Raw genomic sequence first — 26939 nt, forward strand, 5'->3', positions numbered from 1 at the left:
ACAGGTGTATCCGATGTGAACCAACATTCATTAATGCCAGCAGGTCCTGTGCATGTTCAGAACCTAACATTTTAGTAAGAACAATTAAATTAATAAAGTATGTGTTTTTAATTCAATTGCTTATAACTTTCCATAAACTAGGTCTTTTCCCCCCTTATTTATTTATGAAGACAGGAGGATTATGTATCAGTAACAAAGGGAGTTTTCCTTCACATTTACTTTCAACTGCACGTCTTGGAGAGCTTGTGAGTATGTTTCACTTTTTTTCTTGATTGTGAAGGATCTTTCTTCATTTCTCCTTTGGTAGTTAATTTCAGACAAAAATTAGAAACATTTAAGTTTTTAAATCACTTTGAAACAAATTATCAATCTAAGAACCCTCAGTCTAACAACTGAGCATCATAGTTTAGCTCATTGCTTTTTTAAGGAAATCACAAAATGTTTAAACTGAAAATATCTGATATAGGTTCTATAAAGGACTCAGTATAATGCAATGAAGAGCATCATGGACTCTAGATTTGAACCCTGGTCATTAATTTTTTATTCTTGATTCTTTGGGAAATTTACTTAATATTTCTACACTTCAGTTTTTTGTAAGTAGGACATAATAATAGTAATACCTACATTGCAGTGCCTGTACATAATAGGCATTGGAAAAAAAAGGATTGTTTTATGTCCAGCCAGATTCTTTGTTTTATAGACGAGATCACTGAGAACTGGGGTTAGAGATTTTGTATCACATGCTGGTGATAATAAGGTCTGGGGTGTAAAATGAGAGAAGAGGGTGAGTTAGAACAAGAATAGAGGTTATGTTACTGACTGGGAGTTAGTTAGGATAGGAGCTGGTAAACACTGAAGATATCCAGTATGCCAGCAGAGCTTATGGAAGATAGGTTATGATCTGCATGTTAAGTAAGTAGAAGTGATTGGGAGGGACATGAAGATAATGACAAGGGTGGATTCTGGTATCTTCAAAAAGGAAAAATTCCTTTCGTCCAGAATAATATTGTGGGGGTGACAGGCAAGTATCAAATAGTTTCAAAATGGCAAATTAAATGCTAAAATAGAAATATATGTAGGAAATTCTGAGATTATCCTCAAACTGGCTCATCTGCAACAAAATGTGTATCTTCTGGGGAATTCTTTCTCAGTCTGATTATCAAATTTGCAGGCCTTTATTTTATTCTATTTTTTTCCTTTTTCAAATAATTCAAGTTGAAATAATTTTGTCAAAAGACCCAATAATGTCTGTTTTGCCTAAGATCCCAAATCCTTTAGAAGTCATGTTCCTTTTATCTTTTCAGTCTCATTCTTTCCCTGACTTTCTTGAACTTGACAGTTTTGAAGCTTATAGGGATTACCATCTATAGGATGACCCTTCAACCTGGGTCTGCATAGTGTTTCCCTATACTCAGTTCCTGCTTGGCAGAAAGCCACAAAAATGATGTACTTTTCTCAATACATTGCATTATATCAGGAGGTATTCAGGGTCCCACTACTGATGATATTAACCTTGATCACCTGCCATAAAGTTACCATGACTACTATAAAGTTACCATTTTCCACTTATTTTGTCAGGGAAATTTCTAAGATTATACTTTCTCTTTCTCACTAAGCTTATTAGCATCCATCTCCATTAATGACACTTGCCTTTATCAGCCACTGCTGTAATGGTTACCAAAAGTTAATTTTTGGTTTTCACCATTTCTTCCACATTTACTAATAGAATCTATTATATACCATTTATATACATGTATACATTTATTGATAATGTCAGTATGGATTTACTGGTCCCTATTTTTTCAGTTGATTATAATCTAAATACATTATTTGTTTTGATGCTTAGATTACACTAGATTTGGCCAATAGAAGCCTCTTCCATTTGTCTCCTGTGTCTTTGTGACATGTCCCCATTATTTCCTTATTTTCTGGCACATTATTTCCAGACTTACCTTGTACTTTTCCTGCCCCAGCCCTGGAATCAGTCATTTCTTTTTTTTTTTTTTTAATTATTTATTTATTATTTGTTCTCCTGAGTTGTACATGACAGCAGAATGCATTTCAATTCATCGCACACAAATGGAGTGCAACTGGTGGTGCTGGGGATTGAACCCAGGGCTTTGTGCATGTGAGGCCAGCACTCTACTGACTGAGCTATCTCCCCAGCCCCATATCAGTCATTTCTCTATAAATTTGGGAGGGTAATATTTAGTAACAAAGATTATCACCCTTAATATGCCCCCATACCCAGACATGGCCAGAAACACATGTACACATACTTATACACATACATGCATCTATAACTATTTCTACATCTATCTCTGCATACATAATAAAAGAAATGAGTTCATACTGATATCTTTAAGGTTCCTTCTACCCATTCCTTTTGGCAGGTTTCAAGTACCTGCTCTAATAATAAGAAATCTGGGGCTCATTATCCTCAATTTTTTTTCATCACTGACATTTTTAATATCGTGTAAAATCCTGGATCCCAAGAAGTCTTAGCTAAAACTTTCTTTTCTTTATAACAGTTTCATCTCTCTCTTGGAATCCCACTTTTTCTTCAATTTACTCATGTGTTCAATGCATCGAGTCTTCCCACCATGTCACTTTCTCTTGCACCAGCACCTCCACATCCCCCTTCCTCAGAGGAAAAGAAGGGCCATTCCCTTAGGAAAGGAGGGATTATTTTTAAAGTTAATTCTGATCCAGTAAATATATTTCATTTAAACATACCATTCCTGAAAACAAGCTTTCACAAGGACAAGTTTGGAATCCCCACATCTAAGTCATATCATAACTGCTGTTTATGATAAGATGATTCTGTGTAGACAAAGTATAAATCATGGAAACAAAATCTAATTAAGATATCATAAGTATCTTGGCCCATTCCTCATTTTGGCAGGGATAAGAATTCAGTTATGTCTGTGCATTTGTAGATCAGTCCAATTCTGAGGGACTGGTTTAAAGGAATTAAACATGAAATTAACTTAATTGATAAAACAATGTATGTTTACTAACTTATGTTGAGACTTGAATTGCTAGTTAGACTTAAATACTTGTATTGATTGATTCTACAACACAACACTCTTCTTGATTAGAAAAGTCTATTTTGAATATTAAAGTCGAAAGTTTTCTTGGGGCACAAACTCTGAATGTAGTTACTTTTGTATAATTTTATAACAAGGGCTTTGAATCCTAATCTGTGAATATTCCTGCCAATCAGTAAAGAATTTCCATACATATGGTCAGTGTTTTCTCATTCCCTTTTCACAAAGACAGTAATAGTGAGCTAGCATCTTGTGTAGGTGTTTATCTCAAAAATTTTTATTTTGAAATATTTTAAAATTGCAGAAAAATTGAAAGAATGATTGTGCATACATTTTCACCTAGTTTAACCAATTATTAATATTTTGCCACAATTAATTTATTTCACTTTATGTATGTAAATATTGTTTACATATTATAATGGTATTTAATACTGTATCTATAAGTTCTGCATCCACAAATTCAAACAATTGCAGATTGATTGTATTAGGAAAAAAATAGCATGTGTACTGAATATGACAACTTTTTTTTGTCATTGATCCCCAAACAGCAGTATAACGACTATTTATGTAACATTTACATTGTGTTTGGTATGATAAGTAATCTAGAGATGATTTAATGTATATAGGAGAATATAGCTTATGTTAATTGCAAATACCATGTCATTTTGAATAAGAGATTTGAACATTTGTGCATTTGAATATCTGTGGGGGTCCTAGAACCAGTTGCCCCAGAAACAAGAGACTGTTATATGTAGATATACATACATATATACACATTTTTTTCCTAAGCCATTTGAAAATAAGATGTAGACATACAAATTTTATTTTTTATACAAATTTTTTATACAAATTTTATTTTTTATACAAATTTTATTTTTAGTTTATTCCAAATACTTTAATGTATATCCACCAAGAAAAAAGGCATCTTCTTAGCATCATATCCTGAAAATTTAAAATTAATACAATAGAATTATCTAATATCTGTTCAGATTTTCTCAGTTCTTCTAATAATACCCTTTTTTCCTTTCTTCTTTTTTTGAAGGAGAGTACCTAGGATCCAATCAAGAAACCCACATTGCAACTAATCTTTTTAGTTTTTTAAATCTACAGCAGATGCCTGTCCCATTTTGCATTTGTTTGTGTATGTGTTTTCCTGGATTTTTCTGATTGTTTTCTCATGAAGCATCATTGTTTACTCAGTGAAGAATCTTTTTTGGGGAAAAGACAATTCTATAGGTTGTATATAGTCTCTTACACTGAAACAAGAAAAAACAGTTCAAGTCATCCAGTTATTGGTAACACTAATTTGGTTGTTTGGTCACAGTTGCATTGGCCACTATCTCTATTGTAAAAGCACTGTGATTGATAAACTAGTCTGAGATTTTAATTTGTGATTTTTCTATGTAAATATCCATTTTAGTATCTATTGATGAACTTTCTCATTATTTTTAATTTCTTTTATGCCACTTTATTTTTTGTATCAACAAAACAGGTACATGTATTTTCTGGATTATTGACAGATTTTGTTTCATGTTCTTTGCCCAAGTTTCATTATATTGCATGCAATATACATTATTAAATTGGCCATTTCTAATGATTTCACAATTCTGCTATTCTATATTAGCTAGCTAATAATCTTCTACAAGGAAGATTATTCTCTTTGTGCTTTCTTTTTTCTCTTAATCTTTACCATGAACTCATGCAATCTTTGTTCTCTCAGTTTGTAATCTTTTTTTTATAATCTATTAGTTATTCTTCTTTTCAAAGCTCAAGTTGTCCCAAATTTGGATTTTCCTTCAAGATAGCTCCTGTGTTCTTGACATGACTCTATTATTCTGTAGGCACCTCCTTGATTTCTCTGTACTGTTTCAGTCTTACCTTGCATGGTTATAATTTTTAATAGTGAAATAATACTCTAATTCGTGCACTCAAAGTTATATAATCATATCAACTGGTGCCACGTTCTATATAATTTTCTGTATCTTCTCTGTTCATGACCTGTTTACTCTGAATGGTGCTTCTCTGTGTTTCGTTTTTTAGCAGAATATTCAGATAAACTTTAAAACAGTGGTTCTTAGTAGTTTATATCCAGAGCTTTCAAAACCCTGGTCTCATCCTGGAGCTTCTCATTGATTTTGTTTGGAATGAAACTAGTCATTTTCTATTTTTAGGATGTTCTCAAATTAATTCTGATACCCTCTGAGTTTGGGAAGCGTGATCACCTTAGAGATTTTAAATGTTAGTTATTCTGTATATCCCAAATCTCTTGCTGAGAAATCATGCCCCTAATTTTGTAATACTTGTCAATTTAATACAGTATTTATCCTAAATCAACAGAAGTTAACCACTAAATTCTCAGGATTTATTATTTTTCTTTTCTTTTATGCCATTTTATTTTTTGTATCAACAAAACAGGCACATGTATTTTCTGGACTATTGACGGATTTCGTTTTATGTTCTTTGCCCAAGTTACATTATATTGCATGCAATCTTATTTGTGATAACTGACATTGGTTAGAATTAAATTTTGAATTGCTATTAGAATCTGTCTTTCCACTAACATTAAGAAAGTAATAGTAGTAATTTCTCACTTAACAGTATACATACTAATGTCTTCCTAATAGTATGGGATTAAGCAGTCTTCATTTGAACTTAAAACTAAACTTCATCTTTTTGCTTACAGGGTATGTCTTCAGCTTCAGAATGGTTTGCAAAGTATTTGCAGTCAACAGCAATTGCATGTTGGGTAAGTTCGAATTTTTTTTTTAAGTTTTATTTCACTTTGAAGAATCGTGGTACCATTTCTTATCCTAATAAATGTTTTTTCTCAAAGTACCTATCTCCTTGGTCATATTCTATAAGAAGAATAAACCCTTTCCAATGAATTGAAAGAGAACACCTAAAGAAAACATTATTCTGTATATACAAATTGAATATCTCCAAGCTGATTTGGCAACAATTGAGTGTTCATGAAACTGACCATCATTTAGTAGATGTTAATTGATGACCTAGTGTGTGTCAGGCCTTCTTCTCAATCTGCTTAGTTATTTCAGAAAAAGAAAAAAAATCCCTTCACTGAGTTTATAGACTCAGTAACTATGTCAGGCATACTAAGTGCTACAAAGGCAATAAACCAGGGTAAAGAACATGGGAGGGAAGGTGCTTTGTTACATAGGGTGGTTAGCACAACATTTCTGAGGGTGATATTTAGTAAAGACCTGAAAGAAGTGAGAGTGATCCCTGCAAATATCTAGCAGAGACCACAACAAAAGCAGAGATCAAAAAGCACAAGTTCACTGACTTGTTCATGTTTAAGAAACTAGAAGAGGACTAACGTGGATGGGACAGAGTGAGCAGGGAATATGGAGACTCAAGAGGTGTAGGAAGTGGCTCTAACAAGGACCCAGGGAGATAGAAGGATTGTTTGCAAAGGAAAACATGACCTAACTTCAGGATTTGAAAGTATTGCTGTAGCATAGAGATTAGATTTTCTTGTGGCAAGGACAGAAGTCTTAGGACAAGGGAGAATTTAGGACAATATTATAGTAATCTGAGTGAGAAAAAGGGAAACAGTGGACAAGGGAGATATGGAAATGGAGAGAGGTGTTTACCTTCTGGCTCTTCTTTGAAGACAGAACCAATAGGATTTACTGAGGAGTTGGATATGGGAAGGAAGAGAAATGAATGCACTTCAAAGTTTTTGACTTGAATAACTGAAAATGGAGCACCCTTTTCCTAATAAGAAAAATTGAGGAAAAAAAAGTTTGAGAAGTAAACTAAAAAATGATTTTATTTTATTTTTCATAAACAGATTACTTAAACAAAATGGACTAGATTTATATGATCAGATCTAATTTACAAGCACATTATTCTTCTTTCAAATGTATTTTACGTAATAGTTTTTTTTTAAATATCATGCCATATGTTTTTACTTTCTCTTCAGTTGATTGTCTTTATATTTTGGCCAAAAATTATAATTAAAATATAACTTCTTATTCTTCTTCCCACATGGAAAGTTTCTACTTAAGCTAGAGGAAAGGCATTTATAAGCAAAAGAATTAATAGAATAGATAAAATGAAGCAAAATTTTTATATCAATTTTTGTTTGGGCTATTAGTGTCATGTTAAATTTCTTTGACATTGTTGTTTTGTAGATGTATGCCAACCTAACGTCTTGCCAAGCTCTTGGAAATATGTGCGTGATGAACATGAATTCTCTTGACACTGTCACATTTGATGCATGTCGACTATTTCAGTTAGTCTTTGAAAAGACTGCTGGACTGAGCACTGTTCATTCTATTTCATTTTGGTATGGACATTTTAATTGATGAAATTTAGTTTTGACCGAATTCAGTGCAGTTATTTTCATAAATATTAATAATCAGAAATGTTTCTTGTTTTTATTAAAACAATTATAATTAATTATAGGAGACAGAATCTTCCATGGCTATTTTATGGAGAACAGGCTGGATTGGCACCTCAAATACTCAGTACTGCTCCTCTTCCAGCAAATTTTAGTTTTACAGGACAAAACCAGGTACAAATTACTACATCATTAGATGATAACTGCATTTTTATCTGCAACTTTAAGTGGTAATAAGAAAGTTAACTGCTCACAATTCTTAATTTTTTAAGATTATTTTTTAAAGTTTAGTTACTAAAATATAAATATCAGTTACTTATAGAAACTAAACAGTGTAGAGCTTAGCTGTCTTACTTGAGTATATGGATACTTCTAGGATATGTGGTTATAGCATTACACATACTTGTGAAATTGTGAAGAGTAGTTTGTGCAAAACATTCTCTGTTCTCATGTGTCTCCACAGTTTTGAGAAGTGTTTCCCAAGATTGATTGGGGTCTGTGATATTTCCCAGCACTTCACAGGTCCTAATTCTCACTTCTATTTATTTTCCCAGAAGGAAAGAAGGATACCTTTCCCCTATGTTCATCCCCCATTTAACAGGTTTGAAAGGAGATTATCACTAACCTCGCTCTCAATTCTACAATAATTTTTATGCAAAAAATAAATTCAGTTTTTTGCATGTATTTAATTATAGATATACTTAGATTAACCTAGATTCAAAATGAAATTTGAATTTAAGTTTTAACTATCAACAGTGAAAAAAGATTAGTTAATGGTGAAAATTGCTTTATAGGATATTATATTGGCTTCAGAGTATTAAACATTATTTTATTGTTTTTCTTTAAGCAGAATACAAAACTGAAGTTTGTTGCTGCTTCCTATGATATAAGAGGATATTTTCTCAAGTGGCAAACTTTAGAAGGAGGTGTTTTACAGGTGAGCATGATTCTAGCTAAAGAATTACAAATGTTTTTCATTTTTGCCTAAAGAAAAGACTAAATTATTGCTTGAAGAGTGGCAGCTATATACCAAGCTAATTTGTTTTCTGATGCTTTAAGCTAGAATTTCTTAAAACTGTTTTTAAAATAATGACTATAATTTATGATGAATATACTCCCTTAATTTTTCATTCCCTTATGATGAATATACTCCCTTAATTTTTCATTCCCTTGTACATTAAATAAGTTTTATAGCAAGCTTATGTCCAAGTGGTAGCTAAGAACTATGGAAAACACTTGTGAAAGATATTTATCAGTTATATTCTTTTGCTGTAGCTTTGTCCAGACACTGAGACAAGACTAAATGCTGCTTATTCTTTTGGAACAACCTATCAACAAAGTGTAAGTTTGAACTATATTAGTCTAAGTTTCAGCTTTATCTTTCAAACTGTCACAACAGCAATAATTGGAATAATATGTCAATATTTGAAATTGAAAATGTTTGAATAGTAAGGAGTAATTTTATTAAGCATTATAACTTTATCATTTGGACACAGAAAATGTTAATTTAATTAGTATGAAGAGAATACCTTGGCATCTATAGAATCTTAAAAATCCCGTAATGTTAAATTTTCATAATCTCGCTCTATGTTGATTTTAAGATATAATGCTAAAAAAATTAAAATTAAAATTAAAAAAATTTAAAAAAAGATATAATGCTTTTTCCAATCATTTTGGAATAAAGTTGAAATGCAACTTCATTTTTTGGTGACTCGCACAAAGTTACTTCTTTACTCGACTTCCCCATTACACGTAAGAAAATATCCTTGCCAGGTGCAATGGCACATGCCTATAATCCCAGCAACTCGGGAGACTAAGGCAAGAGGATCGTGAGTTCAAAGCCAGCCTCTGTAAAAGCAAAGTGCTAAGCAATTCAGTGAGACCCTGTCTCTAGATAAAATACAAAATAGAGCTGGGGATATGGTTCCATGGTCAAGTGCCCCTGAGTTCACCCCTACCCTCAAAAAATATCTTTTTCTCTCTCCTTGGGTTCCCTTTTCTCTCCACATCTTTGTTTCTCCTTCTTGTCCTTATTGTTCATTTTGAAATTATAGTATGGTACAAAGAAATATTTTGAGCTATTAAACATTTGAAAGACATTCAGTGGTCTACAAAAATGCTTCTTATTAAAATATATATGCACCTACATAGAACAAAATCATAATGAAAAATATCAGTATGAAAATAGGTTGGGAGAAAATATTCATTTTGGAGTGGTTATCTTTGGATGGTTGGATTAGAGATGATTTTTTTCCTTATATTTTCCAAGTTTTCTACAATGAACACAAATTTACTTTTATTCTCAGAAATTATTTATTGTTGTTTTCTAAAAAGAATGTTATTGTGTACCTACCATGGGCTAGGAGAATCAATATTTGTTAAGCACCTGCTGCTATATGCTCAGTATTTTATCATTCTTACCCCATCTGATCCATAAAATAAGTATTTGATGTTCTTATTACATGTGCTTTACAGTTGAGGAAATGGTGCTTAATACAATGAGATAATTTACTCAAAGTCTTATATCAGGTGAACTGTGGAGTCAGTGTTCTGTTAGGATTAAAACCATGCTTATTCCACAGACCCTTGCTCCCACTCAAGTAGTTCACAGCCCAGGAGGCAAAGCAAGCTATATAGACAGAGAACTACAGAGAATGTAATGAAGTGTTACACTATAAATATGCATAAGGTACCAGTTCCCAGGGAAATACAAAAAGGCTTCACAGAGGGAGTGATACATAGGTTTATATAATGAATATGAGCTAGACAGGAGAACACAGTGGGAAAGGAAATTCGGGCAGAATCTATATTAATACATCAAAAAGTATATGGCATGGCATAGTTAGAAACAGCAGTAGATTCATATGGATGGATGACCATAAACTAGTATGAAGATAAACTTAGCTGTATTAGGGGGAGCCAAATCACAGATCACTGTACATAAGGAGGAAGAATTGGGACTTCATCCCATAGGACAGTAGTTTCAAAATCCTTTCACTGATGTACACTTAATATTGAGAATGTAGGCATACCTTCTCTGTGTGTGTTGTAGGTCAAGAACAGAGCAGTTAATGTTAGATTTTTGGGGGCGCCCTTATACAAGAATCATATTTGTGAATTCACATTTTGTAAGTCATATGGAAATGCGTGTAAACAAGATAATTTAAAAATATTTATTTTGCAAAACTAAAACAAAACATTGTCTTAAGAATAACAAATATGCTTTCTAAATTTTCAATTGTGATGTTTTTATTTTTATTTTCCAGTGTGAGATTTCTATCTCTAAAATATTAGCTGACTTTCCTACTCCTGTATTTTATGATATTTATCTTGAATATACTGATAAAAATCAACACCAAAATATTTGGGCTGTGCCTGTATTAAACCTAAATCTTCAACACAATAAACTGTTTGTGAACCAAGGTAAGACATCCATACATATCATTCTTTCTCTGAGCTGAAATAATTAAATAAGTTACCCAACATGGTAATTTAATAAACCACTGATTTTAAGAAAGGTTATGGATTCTTTTTTTTTCATAGCTAGATTTTTTTTCTTATTTTTTATTAATGGACTTCTATATATTATGGCAAAATGTAAAACAATAAGATCACTTATATATTTACTAATCCTGTTTTCAGGCATATTTTTAAAAAATTTATTCTATTGCTGAGAATGTACACTGAGAAAAATTAGTAGAACGATAAATTGATTTTTCCTTAAACTGCCCTTGATCTGCTTTTTTAGACAAATTAATTCTCTTGTTGTTACCTATGCTATAAAATCTGACTTTTTCAGGTAATTTCCATCCATATTAATGAAACATTCAATCAGATGACATCGATTGAGCTGAGAAAAACAGTAACTAGACATTTCTTATAGCAGTAGCTCTTTACGGCCACCTTGTCTAAAACAAAATAGTAATTTTGTATTTTAAATTTGTTTAGTAAACATTTTGAGAATCATTTTGAACAACTTGATTTTTTTTTAATGTTATCTTGTTTTTGTTTTTCTTTTTATAATAAAAGACAGTGACCCTAGCAAGTGGATTCTGACTCGTCGCATTTTCTTAGTAGATGCAATAAGTGGACAAGAAAATGACTTAGGAAGTCAGCCAAGAGTAATTAGAATTGCTACCCAAATATCACTGAGGTAAACAAATATCTAATGACTAAATTAGACTTGGAGTATATGAGAAAATGAAAGTATGTACCAGTTAATTATCCAGTAAAGAAAACTGAACTGGAATAATACATAGGTTTTCTCAGGTAGCTGGGTAGATTAACACAGACCAATAAAGCTGAAGAGCCAAGGAGAGGATTATGTTAGGGGAGCCTGAGGAGTTTGGTCAAAACTCATAGTCTAGGCCCCACTCTAGACCTGAATTAAAATGTGTTCAAAGAGTAAGGGAAGGTAAATACTGAGCTGAAATGGGTATTTTAAAAAGAGCCTGAATGATTGTTAGTTCAGCGACACCCATCCTCATACTTAATGGCTATGGTTCTAGGTCAACCCATACTAATTAGCAACACCAGAATTGTACATGTAGCTCACATTTTTTGTCTTCAATGTGAAATTCCTGTCTCTAAGATCTTAACTGAAACCCACTTTAATATTTTATGATATGTGCATTGTACATATGGATGCATTTTATGTTAGTACTTTAAAACATTTTAATATACACTATTTTTTCACTCTTATTTTACTTTGATTCTGTTAGTGATTATATGAGGTGGCAATATGGAAGCTTTGTCATATATCTTGCTGAAATCCAAATGTACTAGGTTTTTTTTTGTTTATTTTTTTAAAGAAAGAGTGAGAGAGAGTGAGAGAGAGAGAGAGAATTTTTTAATATTTATTTTTTTTAGTTTTCGGTGAACACAATATCTTTGTTTGTACGTGGTACTGAGGATCGAACCCAGGCCACATGCATGCCAGGCGAACGCGCTACCGCTTGAGCCACATTCCCAGCCCCAAATGTACTGTTTTTAACCTTTCTTTAATCTGCTAGTATAGCATCCCTAGTAAAAATGAAATCAGACCAAGTCAGTCTTGACTTGTTCTTGATGAAACCATGCTGGCACTTTCCTTTTTGTATTCACAAGCTATACAGTACTAATGCATAATGTATCCTATTTGAGCAAAATGTAGCCTACTTTGTGCCTTAAACAGTACTTGATTTTTTAAAAATATTTTTTTAGTAGTTGATAGACCTTTATTTTATTTATTTATTTATATATGATGCTGAGAATCGAACCTAGTGCCTCACACATGCCAGGCAAGTGCACTACCACTGAGCCACAGATACAGCAATGTGACACATATTTTGTTAAGAATTATTTTTTCGATAATCAGAATATTATCTGACTTTCTATAGTCATCATGTAGCACTGCTCTTTTGATAATTCCTTAAAGATGGTTTTAAAATGCTTTCAGTGATTTCATTTGTAAACTTCATAGGACCTGGATCATAAGAGTTTCTAATTTTTTCTGAGCAAATACTCTTAACACTAAATTTTCAACCACTTAAGATTAGCTTGTTGTTACTGTTAGTTTATGTTTAATCTTCCTTAGAACTTATTAACAGTTTGGTTCTGAGATCATCATGATAACCTATTTTAAATTCAAATATAATAATAAGTGTATGTTTAAGTCCCTATGTGTATTCATAACTACAAATGCATTTTCTTTTAAATAGCATCAGCCTTGTGCCAAACACAAAAAATGGAAACATATATCCTCCCTTAATCACTATTGCCTACAATGATATTGATATCAAAGACCCCAAGAGCCAGTCTGTTAAGGCAAGTACTTTACTAATCAGTGCCCTTATATGTATAAACGTATAACTGATGTAGTTTACTTAATGGTCAAAGACAAGACAAACTTTTTTTTTCAAGTTTTTAGATAAGTTTTTCTCTTTATATAATCAAGTCTTAATTTGTTTTAACTAATAATGGTAGGAGTTGAATTTTTATGGATCCTGAGTATAAAAAAAAAAAAAAAAAAGAATGGATAAAATTCTTTAGTGGAAGAGTCATTGGCAGTCAGATATCAGACATCACTGTGGGGATCTGGGGTAGGCTGAGATAGGAAGCATCTAATTGCTCCTGTCCTTTTTGGCCACTTTGCTTCTCGTTTCCTTGCCTGATTAAACCAGGAACTCAGAAGTCATAGTGGGCATATACATGCTCACCACTCTATGATCCCCTGAATAGACATACTTTAGTAGGCAAAAAGAGATTAAAATAATCAGCTTTATAACTAGTAATGCTAAAGTGAACTGGATTTTTTTCATGAAAACCTCTCATAAAGGTCAGCAGTGAATTCTACTTGACATTTATGCATCTAACACTGACTTCTTGGCCCCTTCTTTCTTGAAATGCCCCATTCTGTGACTGTGGTAAGACTTAAGTAGTTGACTCTCACCATCTTCTTCTCTTATTCTTTACTAGTTTTGTTTTTCCTCTTGCCTCTTCATATAGTGGCATCCCTATGATTCTTGTTCAGACTATTGAGTAACCTTGATATACAAGTTCATTCACATTTCTTAATTACAGAAACCTACCAGAAAATGAAAATGCTTAGTTTGACTTGAGCTGCTGTTAATAAACCTAACTAAACTCCTAATGAACCCCTCTTTCTTTCATGTGTCTAAGAAAGAAATATTTAAAGCAGCAGAAATAATTCTCAAAAATTATGAATTCTCATAATTCTATTTATGTGTAAGGAAGGGTCAACTCTAGTAATATGGACAGTTAAAAAATATGGTATTTATGGTGAAATCCAACTGCAAATGTATTTTTATAATAAAAGTAGGTTTATGTTATAGAATTTAGTATGACTCATTTGTTTTCTTTTAAATATCAGGTTTCTTTCTCAGTCAAATATGAAATGAATCAAGGGGAAGCATTTGTCCAGACAAATGTGAGTATATTTTAACCTGTTAAAATATTTATTACATCTTTGGGGCTGGGGTTATTGCTCAGTGGTAGAGCACTTGCCTAGCATGTGTGAGGCATTACGTTCGATTCTTAGCACTGCATATAAAATAAATAAAATAAAGGTCCATCACAAATATTTATTATATTTTTTAAATCTAAATAATTAATTTCAGATATACAAGAAAGGTGTCAAAATAGACTTACCACAAACTCTTATCTGACTTCCATTAATATTAACATCTTAAATAACCATAATACAGTGATCATAATCAGGAAAAGAATATTAATGTAATCCTGGTAACTAACTGCTTTCATGGATTGTTTTTTTTTGTTTTTTTTTTCCACCACCCTTCTCTGTTTTAAGACCCAGTTCATATCCCAGATTGCTTATAGCTGTCATGTCTTCTTATTGTCCTCCAGTCTGTGACACTTAGTATTTCTTTGTCTTTCATGACCATAATACTTTAAAAGAATACATTTTAATTATTTTGGCCCTCAATTTTTTGTTTGTCTGGTATCTTTGTATGATTAATTGATTTCATTTAGTTTTATCAAAGATGCCATGGAAATGATGTGTTCTCAATTCATGATATCAGAAGGCACATGATGTTAGTATAGTATGTCTTGTTACTGGTGATATTAATTTTGTTCATGTGGCAAAGATTGTTTCTGCAGTGTTCTCATCTATATTTTTCCATTTGTAATTAGTAAGTATTTCATGAAGAGATTCTTTAAAACCATTCACATATTCTGCTTCTCTTCATTCTTTTGCCCTCCAATTTTAGCATCCATTGATGATCCTTGCTGGCAGAAAGTATTATTAAGATATTTACCTGATGGTGATATTTTTTTCTATTCCCTTCATTCCTTTTGTATTTACAAATTGGAATTTTATTACAAGGAGAAGTTTTCCCTTTGTTAGTAACTCAATTATAATCCATTATTATTTATTTTGTAGTTCAAATTCTTCCAGATTTGGCCATTGGAACCTCCTTCAGTTTGGTTTCAGTGTCATTTAACCATGTCGGCCCCCAGCCCTGCGCCATTTTTTGAGTACTTTTCCCTTTCTAGTTATAGTGTATTTGAATATTGATGAAAGGAATCATATGAATTCTAAAATTTTTCTTGTTTTTTTTTTTTTTTTTTAGATTGCTTTGGGTGTTTTGGGTGGACTAGCCATTTTATCATCTCTCTTGAAGACAGCAGGGTGGAAGAGACGCATTGGAAGTCCCATGATTGATTTACAGGTATAATCGAAGTGTACTTTTTCTCTTTTAACTGTTCTGGATCCTTCTCATAAGACAAACTATAGGATGAGTAAGGAAGTTGCCTTGAACTTTTCTGGAGTATAAATTAGGATAGGTAACATACAAAATAAATCAAAATGAAACTGGAAGAAAAGATTAGGATAAGTATTGCTGGGTCATAGGGCATATTTACCTCATTTTCCTCCCACAATGCTTTTATATCAGTCTGTATTCCCATCAGCAGTGCCACTCTTGTTTCTTCCCATTCTCACTAACATTTGATACTTTTTCCAAGCTTTCCATTTTTTATCAGTATGATGGTATATATTAGTATGTCATTATTGATTTTATTTTCACTTTTGATTCTGTATTTCTTTTTTTTTTTGCTACTGGGGATTGAACTTAGGGGCACCTGACCACTGAGCCACATCTCCAGCCTCATTTTGTATTTTATTTAGAGACAGGTCTCACTGAGTTGCTTAACTCCTTGCTTTTGTTGAGGCTCACTTTGAACTTGCAATCCTCCTGTCTCAGCCTCCAGAGCTGCTGGGATTACAGGCATGCCACTGATCCTGGCCCTGCATATTTTTTTTTTAATCATTTGGATTTCCCTTTCTGTAAATTGCCTATTTACAATCCTTGCCCATTTTTCTATTAGATTTCCCACTTGAAATCTTTTGTATTTTCCCAAATATTAACCCCTTTTTGGTTTTTGATGCTGAAATATTTTCTCTGAATATATAAGCTATTTGTTATTCTTATCAATGAGTTTGCTTAAAAAATTTAATTTTGATATTATTACATCTGAATAGTTTTGATGTCACAGTTTGCATTGGAAAACCTTCCCATCTCAACATCAAAAAGATGACCACCCTCATTTAATTTTGTTAACATAGTTTTACTCCGCATTTAATCTTTTTAAATTTGTTTTTTAATTTAGTAAATATTTTCTGTGTGCCAGGCACTTTTTCAAGCTTTATGTATATAATTCTTTTAAACTTCACAATATAGAGATATTAGTTAGGTATTATTATTATTCTACCCATTTTATACATGATGAAACTGAGATAGAAGTTTTCTACTCAATTTTTACAGCATTTTAGCAAAAGCTATTGTTGATTTTGCTGATGAAGATTCTGAGAAAGGCTACATGGCAACTTGTTTAACCAGTATGTCTTAACTCCAAAGCCAGTATGCTAAGGAATAAGAGCAGGAAGACATGATTTACTAATAGTCAAGAAATAGTCACTTCCTACAGAAGTGGATATTAAGCTGGACTGTCTGAGGCTTAATGTCTGAGTTTCTGGCACTGTATCAGGCACTGGGACACAAGGTAGTGATATGTTTATACCCTAGAACTAAGAAAAGTATTCTAGAGAGAGAAAGGGAAGAATATTTGATAAAACATCTCATTCCACAAAGTATTTGAGATGGAAGTGTAGAGTGGATAGTCATTTAGTACATGATTGGAATTGGCAGAAGAAGATAAATAAAAAATTAACTTTGATTCATGTTGGAAGGGAAATTGTGGGTTAACGATTTAAGTTTCAGTGAGCACTCATGTATGTTTTTAAGAAAGGGAGTAACACATCCAATTTACATTTTAGAAAAGTAACTCTGGTGAAAGTGTACAAGGTACATTGGAATAGAGGTTCCTAACTAAGAGAAAATTTGGAATTACTCCCCTTTCTTAGTGGAACATGGGAGAGTTGAAAGGAGACAGAGCTTCCAGGAGTGAATGAAGAGTAAGGATCCAAAAGGTATATGTAGGAGGGGGCTCAGTTGGTCTAAGTAGACATGAATACATGAAACAAGACCTTGGGGCTTGAGAAAATGCATAAATGATATGTTATTATAAATAGTGTGTCACTTGAAGGGCTAAATAGATGGAGTCTTTAACATTTTTAATTCTTTTTAAATTACAGACAGTTATGAAATTCTTGTTGTACTATGCTGGTGATCTGGCCAATGTTTTTTTTATCATCACAGTGGGAACTGGTCTTTACTGGATTATTTTCTTCAAAGTGAGTGAGTTTCTGAATTTAACCTAAATGATAGTATCTGAATAACTAGTAAGCTCTCTTACAAAGAAACTATTTTTATCTGGGGGTGTTTCTAATCAAGAGTATTGAGGCAAACGCTAAACTCATCATTCCCTTAGTATGCCATTCAGTAAGTGCATCACTATCTCCTTCTTTCACAGTTTCTTTGGTTTATACCTGGTGTGATTTTTTTGACCAAATAATTTTTATTATAGGCACAGAAGTCTGTCTCTGTTTTGCTACCAATGCCAGTTCAGGAAGAACGTTTTGTTACTTATGTAGGATGTGCTTTTGCCCTAAAGGTGAGTTTCAAAGGACCGATAATAAACTAGTAAAAGTCTTCAAAATTAAAATGTTTTCAAAATCTTTGATGTAAAACTTAAAATTTAGTTTTGAAAGAAAGAATGAATTGTTTTATATAGGAAATTTGCTTTTATTTATAATAGCTCATTCCATAGTTTACCTTAAATAAAATATGTTTGGATTATCAAGAGTTATGGATAACTTGATAAAATGATATTTTAGTATCTATCTTTCATCTTTAAAATCTGATGATACATTCACAATGATATAAAATGTTTCAGGCATGAAGTTTTCCTCTTTGTTAATCCAGGATGAAAGGTAACACTCTGGATAAAGTACTGAAATCTTAGAGGTTGTTTTCTCTAGTTCTTATTTCTTTCTCTTCTCTTCCCATGGAAACCCCTCCCCAACTTCAGTGTTTTCCATCTATGTCGGTGAAGCTCTTAACATGATTCTTTGGTAGATTCCATTCCATTGTACTGTGATGGTTAGGTGTCTACTTTTCCCATTGAAATAGGAGCTTCCTGAGGGGGAAAAAAAAGTCATACTTAAATTTTTATTCTTTACCAGTATTGCAGCCCCTAAAAAGAATATTCATTTTAAACATATTGATCATAAATGAAAAAGATGTTTCAACAAGTTTTTTTAAATCAATAATCTCAATACTAGAGATAAAGAGACAGAGCATCCTAACATATTAATTAGGATTAGCAAATTACAGTTAAATTTCTTTTCTTATAAAGAAGTCAGATGATTCACAAAATTTTGGGAAACTCAATTATAATTATGCAAGACACCTATGGAAAGAAGAGATAGGATGTCTTCCTTTTTTTTTGTTTGTTGGTTTTAAGGAAAGAATTAATAGATGTATGACAATTCTGTGAATTTGGTAATTCTAGGTTATGTGATGAGCTTCTAGTGACTCCCTAATGATATTAGAACTTCATATGAAGTCACTTGCAAAAATTCTATACTCTTTATCATTTCAGTTTGTTTCTTTTAAAAAAATCAATATTGATTTCATACACAGGCTTAATGCTGATACTTTTCACATGTTTTATTGTATGTCATTTTCAGGCTCTGCAATTTTTGCATAAGATCATATCCCAGATTACCATAGATATATTCTTTATTGATTGGGAGCGACCAAAAGGAAAGGTTCTTAAAGCCGTTGAAGGTAACTGAAATAAACATTTGTACCAAATTTTTTGCTACTCTTGCAGAGCAAAGAAGATGAATTGCCTTTATTCATTTTATCTTTCCAACCAGGTGAGGGTGGTGTACGGAGTGCCACTGTTCCTGTAAGCATATGGAGGACATATTTTGTAGCAAATGAATGGAATGAGATTCAGACTGTAAGAAAAATCAATCCACTTTTTCAAGTACTTACTGTGCTCTTCTTTTTGGAGGTATAAACTGTTTGATGTAATTCTATGCAACTTACTGGTATCCCACAAATGTTAATATAATTCCAACTAAGTTTTCATGATAGTGGAGGAGATTTTTATAAGTTGAAATATTATTATAAACACATTAAAAAGCAGTTGTTTTGAAACAAATTTGGGGACCTCTGCTTTCATCTTTTCTTCTTACTGTAAAATAGACCAAAAGAAAAAAGTTGTGGTGAAATACTTATAAGAAAGTTTATCCTCTTGCCCATTTTTAAGTGTATATAATTCAGTGGTGTTAAGTATATTCACATTGTTATACAAAACCCTCACCTCCCTCCATCTCCAGAAGTTTTCATCTTAAAAAACCTGAAACTCTATACCCATTAAACAACTCAATACCATTACCTTGTCCCAGTGCCCCAAACCCATTCTTCTTTCCACCTCCATGAATTTGAGAACTCTAGGTATAATTTAAGCCATTGGTTTATGTCAGAATCCCTGGGGGAAGTTGTGTAAAATATCTATGCTCCTTACCTTAGAGATTATATTTCATTAATAGCTCTGAGATAAGCACAGTTATCTATATTTTGAAAAACTCCTCTCTACCATACCATATTGTTACCCCTGCATTAGAATCATTATTATAAGGTTGATATTTTTCACCCAATTATTACTGAATATCTATTTCAGACTATGTTCTGTGCTAAACGCTGGGGCTACAACTGAACAAGATATAACACTCTTAGTGTACATTTATGCTTTTTTCATGGATCTGGTTGAGATTATCAAAAGAAGCATTTAGTGCTGGAATATAAGACTGAAACATGGAAAAAGATCTATCTTTATGAATGACTGGTTTTTCCAGGAATTATCTGCCTTAATGTTGGATATAAATTAATTCTTATTCTGTTTTCTTTTTTTCCATCTTTTCTTTTTTCTATTTCTTTCCTTTTTTGGTGTGGCAGGGGTAATTGGTGATTAAATCCAGGGGCACTTCACCACTGAGCTACATCCCCAGTCCTTTTTTATTTTTTATTTTGAGACAGGGTTTCATTAAGTTGCTGAGGGTTTTGCTTAAGCTGGCCTCAAACTTGGGATCCTCCTGCCTCAGCCTCCCAGGTTGCGGAGATTACAGGCATATGCCACTGTATACAACCCTTCCTTTTCATTTTTAAAAATAATAGAAGAATGCATGTGTCCCTAGAGCTTTGAAATAATATTTAAATAGTTCAAAAACTGAGTTGAAGTAGTGCTTTTATTTAATTGGCAAGGAAAATGTTATATATATTTATAAGGTACAATATGTATTAATATGAATACATTATGGAATGGCTAAATGTAGCTAATTAGCGTATTTATTACTTCACATAATTAGCTATCTTGTTTGGTAATGTAGTGGTTTTTGAGAGTGTTTGGGGGTGTTGCGTGTTCGAGGGATGTGGTGGCTCACACGTGCAATCCCAGAGAGTAGGGAGGCTGAGGCTGGTAGATCACAAGTTCAGAGGCAGCCTCAGCAACTTCTCAAGGCCCTAAGCATAGCAAGATGCTATCTCAAATAAATAAATAAAACAAGTTGGGGTGCAGCTCAGTGGTAAAGCACCTCTGGGTTCAATCCCTATATCAGAAAAAAGAACGTTGCTGGGTGTGGTGGTACATGCTTGTAATTCCAGTGGCTCAGAAAGCGGAGGCAGGAGGATCACAAGTTCAAATCCAGTCTCAACAATTTAGCGAGCCCCTGAGCAGCTTATCGAGACCCTGTCTCCAAATAAATATTAAAATAAAGTGCTGGGGGGTGTGGCTCAGTGGTTAAGTGCCCCTCTGTTTAATGCCCAGTACCAAAAAATAAATAAATAAAATCCCAAAACAAAGACTGGTGAGCTTTAAAAGGTGTTTCATGATAAAGAAATTTTATGTCAGTTAATCTTGTAAAACACTTAAATCAACAAAATGATTTAGAAATCTTACACTAAAACTTCTCAAAGCCTTTATCCCACAGGAGTGGGAAGCATGGAGGTAAATGTAATTTACAAATCAAACTTATTTGACCCTAGCCTCTTTTCATCAAAGAAGATATGTTTAGAAGACATTTTGGAATGTACTATTTTAAAGGAGAAAAAGTAGCTAATATATTGCCTGACAAATGTTAAATCCTCATGAACTGCTACTTGTTAGTTTAACTCAATGATAGTTTACTAAAGAAAGTTTATTTTAACAATTTTCTTTTTTTATTTTGCCAGTAGATAGGTCAAAGTTATATTTGACCCTTATGTGTATCAAGAAGAAAACCAAATGAGCTAACAAATATTGTGGAGTAAATACTTTACAATTTAAATACTGGATTAATAGGAATGGAGATGTGGCTCAATGGTGGAGTGCTTACCTAGCATGCTCTGAGACACTGAGTTCAATCCCTAGCATGACCAAAAAAAAATTTTTTTAATATACTGAATAATAATTACTTTTAACCTAGACTTTCTACTGTTTACAGACTTGTATATTTAATTCTTTTATGTTGGGGAATAGAAAAAAATATTCCATTTTCAGTCTGGAAGAGTTTTTTTTTTATTCATGTCTGTTTAAATTATTATTTTCCCTTTTTATTTCAGGTTGTGGGATTCAAGAACTTAGCATTAATGGACTCATCCTCTAGTCTTTCTAGAAACCCATCTAGCTACATAGCTCCTTATAGCCGCATCCTGAGATATGCAGTGACTACTGCTCTTTGGCTAGTCATTGGAATTATACAGGTAATAAGAGTTTATACTTTTAGATAACATTGTTTCTCTGTACCTCTGCTTGCATAGTAATTATCCTCAAATAGTGACCATATACTGATTTCAACAGCAGAAGAAAGGTGATAAGAACAACAATAATAGCTAACTCTGTATTGTATTATAATGCAAGCATTGTGTTAATCATTTCATTGCTTTCCATATATTAACTACTTAATCTTTACATTAACCCTCAGAGATAGGTTCTGTTGGACCCTTATTTTGCAGGTGAGGAAACGTGGAGCATGAGAAGATTAAATAGCTCAGAGTTATGTAAAAATCATGCAAATTCATAGTTTGCAGAACTAGGTTGGAATCAAGCATCTTGATTTCAGAGTTCATGTTCTTGTTACTAGTGGGCTCTGAAGGGTCTTTCAGGATCTATAGCTTTCTAGTCATAGGATGGATCCCTTGTCTAGTTTATGTGTACTACAGGACAATTATGCTACCCTAAGTATTCTCTTTTCCTTTGAAACGTAGTTTATTGTTACATTTATTTATGTGTCATATACTCAAGCTGCAAATATTTCTTTTGAAATATTTATTGAAATAACCAAAAGTAAAAATAATCCTCTCAGCCTCAGAGTCCCATGGCTTTAGTAGAGTTTTTTTTTCCCAATGCTTGCTTTCCTTATCCTCTTAAAGTAAAAAGAAAAAGCAGCAACTAAAATACTTAACTCTAATAATCTGTACTTCTCTCTTTTGCTTCCAGCTGCTTCCATGAATAGAAGAGAGTTTTTCTGTTTAATTAAAATGTTCTTTTATAAACAGCAAATGAAGATGAGACCTCTAGAGTGAATAGGTTTAACTTCCTATACTCTGGTTAATAAGTGTATACCTAAAGCAGCCTATTTTTAAGGATATTTTGGGATTAAAGTCGCTTTAATAGAGCATATTCCTACGGAATTGGATCCAGGTGGCATTGTATAACCTGAGAATTGACTTTTTAAATTGATATTTATGGCTGGGCACTGTGGCGCAGGCCTATAATCCCAGCAACTCAGGAGGTTGAGGCAGGAGCATCTCAAGTTCAAAGCCAGCCTCAGCAAAAGTGAGGGGCTAAGCAACTCAGTGAGACCCTGTCTCTAATAAAATACAAAAAGAGCTGGGGATGTGGCTCAGTGGTTGAGTGCCCTGGAGTTCAATTTCTGGTACCCAAAAATAAAAAAATACAAATAAATTGACACTTATTATGAATTTTTTAAAAATTTTTAAAATTATAAATTGATGAGATTTGGTCAAACTTAAAGCTATAGAGATTTAGCTAATAAGGGAAAGTTAATAACCAAAAAGGAAAACAAACAAATTAGAATTTGAAATAAGGTGGATTAAGAGTATGGAGTTTAATGTTTATCATCAATATAATAGTAAGGAAATATTTTGTACATGTACCAGTATTTTTGTGAATATATCAGATGTCATCTGATATAGAAAATTTAAAGGAATATTATCTGAAACTTTCCATATTAGGTTGAATGTAACAGAAACAAAACAAAATAGGAGTGACTGAAATGAAAGAACTTTGTTTTTCCCATGAAAAGGAAGAGCAAAGATGAGCAGTGCAGGACTAGAATTGTGGCTTACTACTGCCATCGGGATACAGAAAGCTGTTCAGCTCTGTCACCTGGGTCTTCCATCTCTAAGGTCATACGATGGTCCATAATGACTGGGTTGCAGAAAGGAGCTAGGGGAGATTAATTCACCTTCCCATTTTTAAGAGCCTTTCAGAAGTGCCATCCAGCTTCTCGTTGGCTAGAACTTGGTCATTTTACTATACCTGGCTACACTGGAGTCTTTTGGCTGGGCATTTGTGTGGGTCCTGCTCAAAGGATTAGTCTGTTATTAAGGAGAAAGAGTAAAGAATTGTTGGGACAGCCACATGCCACTACCTAACCTCATTCTTTGCTTCTCATTTCACTGTCAGACTGATGTCTCCCCTTGGCAATATTCTAATATTTCAGTGTTTATTCCTCAAATATCCTTGTGAGTTTCTTAATAACTTGTTATGGCCTCATAAATGTGTATAAATATTTCTGAATTGTAATAATCTGTTAGGCTGTTTTATTGTTCAGTCCTTTTATTTCTCTTAACCTAGCTTCTTCAGCTTTTAAGTGGTATTCTTTAATTTTTAAATTTCGAATGTTAGTGTTTTTCATGTTCTTCAGAGGAGCTTAAAAATATGTATGTGGAGTGTTTCAGAACATGTTCTTAATAATCAGCTGCTGTAGATTCACTTATTTATTCATTTGCATATTTGAATACATCTTATATAATAGATACTGTGCTGATTCATGGATATGCTATAACAAGAACTAGTTATGGGTTATAACACTATAGAGATTTGGCAGGAAATAGTGAACAGAGGTGAGGGGAATGGGGATCAGGAATGGGGGACAGTAGTGACAGCTTTAAATAGGATAGTTAGGAAATGTTATCTTTCTCCAAAACCTATATCTAAAAAGGTCTACAATGTAAAATTTTTTAATTTGTAAAATTTCCCTTTCTAGTGTTGTTAAATCTAAGAAAACACTGAAAATCAATCCATTTGCATAGTTAACACATCTATTGTCAAAATAGAATACTAAGATATATACATTTTATGTGGTATTCTATCAGAGAAAATTAATTTGAAAAGCACAAATTTCGAATGACTTTTGGAATCCAGGAGATGAATAAAATTACAGAACCAAAGATAAATCTGGCCATTAGAACATGGATCCATCCTAAATTTTTTAAATTTTTTTTCTCTCTTCATTCAATTTGTCTTGTTTAGACACAGAAAAGTTTTTAAAATTTAAAATGGGGTCCCTCAAAGACCCTTAACACAAAATCTTTGTTCCTTTGACATACAGTCAGAAACGCCAAGTAGGATCTTATCCCACAGGAAGCATTAGAGACCACTGTGTTCCTGGTTGGAACTTCTTTTTTTTCTTAAAATACTATGGTATGACTATAAAAGAAGATTGAAATCCTAAAAGCTAATAAGCATGAACTTGGCTTAATGTTTCAGATTGTGTTCTTTGCTGCTTTTTATGAGAGATTTGTGGAGGATAAAATTCGACAATTTGTTGATTTATGCTCTATGAGTAATGTAAGTACTTTTTGACTTTATCTTGCAACTGTCATTTTTCTCTTTTAAAAGGTTATGAATAAGCCAGGCACACACCTGTAATCCCAGTGACTCTGGAGACTGAGGCAGGAGGATCACAAGTTCAAATCCAGCCTCAGCAACTTAGTGAGGCCCTAAACAATTCAGCGAGATCCTGTCTCTAATAAGACATAAAAAGGCTGGGAATGGCTCAGTGGTTAAGTGCCCATGGGTTCAATCCCTAGTACCAAAAAAACAAACAACAACAACAAAATACAAAAGCTATGAATACATTAAGAGAGGCTTTAAAAGTGATTTGGTATGATTGGATTTTTAGTCTGATTTTCACTGGCTTTTAATTTCAGAGATAGTTATAATGAGCTACAAATTAATACTCATTGTCTTAGTTTGTTTCTTCTTTATTTGCAGTTCCTAATTATGAATTTATTTTGCTGCCAAATATTTTATTTATCCTCTTGCCTCTGAAAATTTTTATGTTTCGAAAAGTCTTCCTTTCTTAGAAAATATCTTCAAGTCTTCTTTCCATCTACTTTTTAAAAATAACCTCATTATCCTTTATTACTTTGTTATCCCTTTTATATATTTCCTAAGAATTCAATTTTTATTATTTTGGGAGAAAGGAAGTAATTTTAAGAAAAATTAATTTTTAGTGTTTTGCTGGTGAATTGCTAATTGTTCATTTTCTTCTCTTTTTATAGATATCGGTGTTTCTGTTATCCCACAAATGTTTTGGATATTACATTCATGGTAGATCAGTTCATGGGCATGCAGATACTAATATGGAAGAAATGAATATGAATCTTAAAAGAGAAGCGGTATGAAAGTATTTTACATTTTTTGTTTGTAAGTTGAGAGATGGATTCTCTTTTCTTAATCTAGGATTTATAATAATAGTTTTTAAAAATCCTCATTAGTCAGTTTTGAAAGTTGCTAGGCTACCAGTTTATTACCATGAACATTAGTCAAGGAAAAGAACCTAATTTTATCCAGCAGTTCATATAGAATTCTGTGTAATTCCACATCTGAATAATACACAATATAAAAGTTCTTCCTTATAAATTAGACAGTAACCATTTTTTAATGACTAGTGAATTAATGAGAGTAGGCAGCAGTCATCAGTGGGTGTCAAAACAATTAAGTGAATATTGATGGGAACTTTATAATGAGGGATCAGGTTGTCATAATCTGGACATACTTAGTCAGTTTTTTAGTAATTAAAATGAAGGAAATGGACATTATACACTTCCTAATATGCTATGGGAGGAAGTTCATAACAATACCTGTGAAGTATTCTTGCCTGAGAAAATTGGACCTGAATATAATCAAGCCTTACTGTTTTACAGGAAATACAAGGAATATAATTACAATTTAAATACATTTTAAATAGCATCATAGGAAGTAATTAGCCAGATCCAGAGTATAGATGCCTCATAGGACAAATGACTCAATGTCTCCAAACAAACTAGTGACATGTAAAGAAAATGGGGGTGACTGTGGTGTTGAAGGTCTGTTATATACTAAGAGAGGTTTAAGAATCGAAACAATCAAAAACAGTGTATGGGCTTTATTTTGAATTCTTATTCAGGCGAACCACTATAACAAAAATCTTTGGAAAAAACCTGAGATTTATCTGTTAGTTTATTTTTATTTCTTTTTAGAGATATGTTTTTAGTAGAGCAAAGAAGACAATATAAAGAGCTATAGGGAAGTATGAACTA

General features: G+C 32.6%; 1 protein-coding gene across 2 annotated transcripts in view; it reads left to right on the top strand.

Moving 5' to 3' along the window:
* Tmem67 (transmembrane protein 67) overlaps positions 1-26939 on the top strand; it is a 40533-nt gene that overhangs the window by 7313 nt on the left and 6281 nt on the right. The window contains exons 5-23 of one of the 2 annotated variants that reach the window (XM_048782790.1): positions 5-74; positions 171-245; positions 5734-5796; positions 7205-7359; positions 7479-7587; positions 8261-8350; positions 8689-8754; positions 10680-10836; positions 11443-11566; positions 13113-13218; positions 14285-14341; positions 15507-15605; positions 17531-17629; positions 17863-17949; positions 19028-19127; positions 19220-19359; positions 21948-22088; positions 25123-25203; positions 25920-26036. In XM_048782790.1, coding sequence (XP_048638747.1) covers positions 5-74; positions 171-245; positions 5734-5796; positions 7205-7359; positions 7479-7587; positions 8261-8350; positions 8689-8754; positions 10680-10836; positions 11443-11566; positions 13113-13218; positions 14285-14341; positions 15507-15605; positions 17531-17629; positions 17863-17949; positions 19028-19127; positions 19220-19359; positions 21948-22088; positions 25123-25203; positions 25920-26036 — 1936 coding nt within the window. The remainder of the gene's footprint in view (positions 1-4; positions 75-170; positions 246-5733; positions 5797-7204; positions 7360-7478; positions 7588-8260; positions 8351-8688; positions 8755-10679; positions 10837-11442; positions 11567-13112; positions 13219-14284; positions 14342-15506; positions 15606-17530; positions 17630-17862; positions 17950-19027; positions 19128-19219; positions 19360-21947; positions 22089-25122; positions 25204-25919; positions 26037-26939) is intronic. The other variant, XM_015485957.2, reaches the window with a different exon arrangement.

This window comes from Marmota marmota, unplaced genomic scaffold (assembly GCF_001458135.2).
Source record: "Marmota marmota marmota unplaced genomic scaffold, marMar, whole genome shotgun sequence".
NCBI classification, from domain to species: domain Eukaryota; kingdom Metazoa; phylum Chordata; class Mammalia; order Rodentia; family Sciuridae; genus Marmota; species Marmota marmota.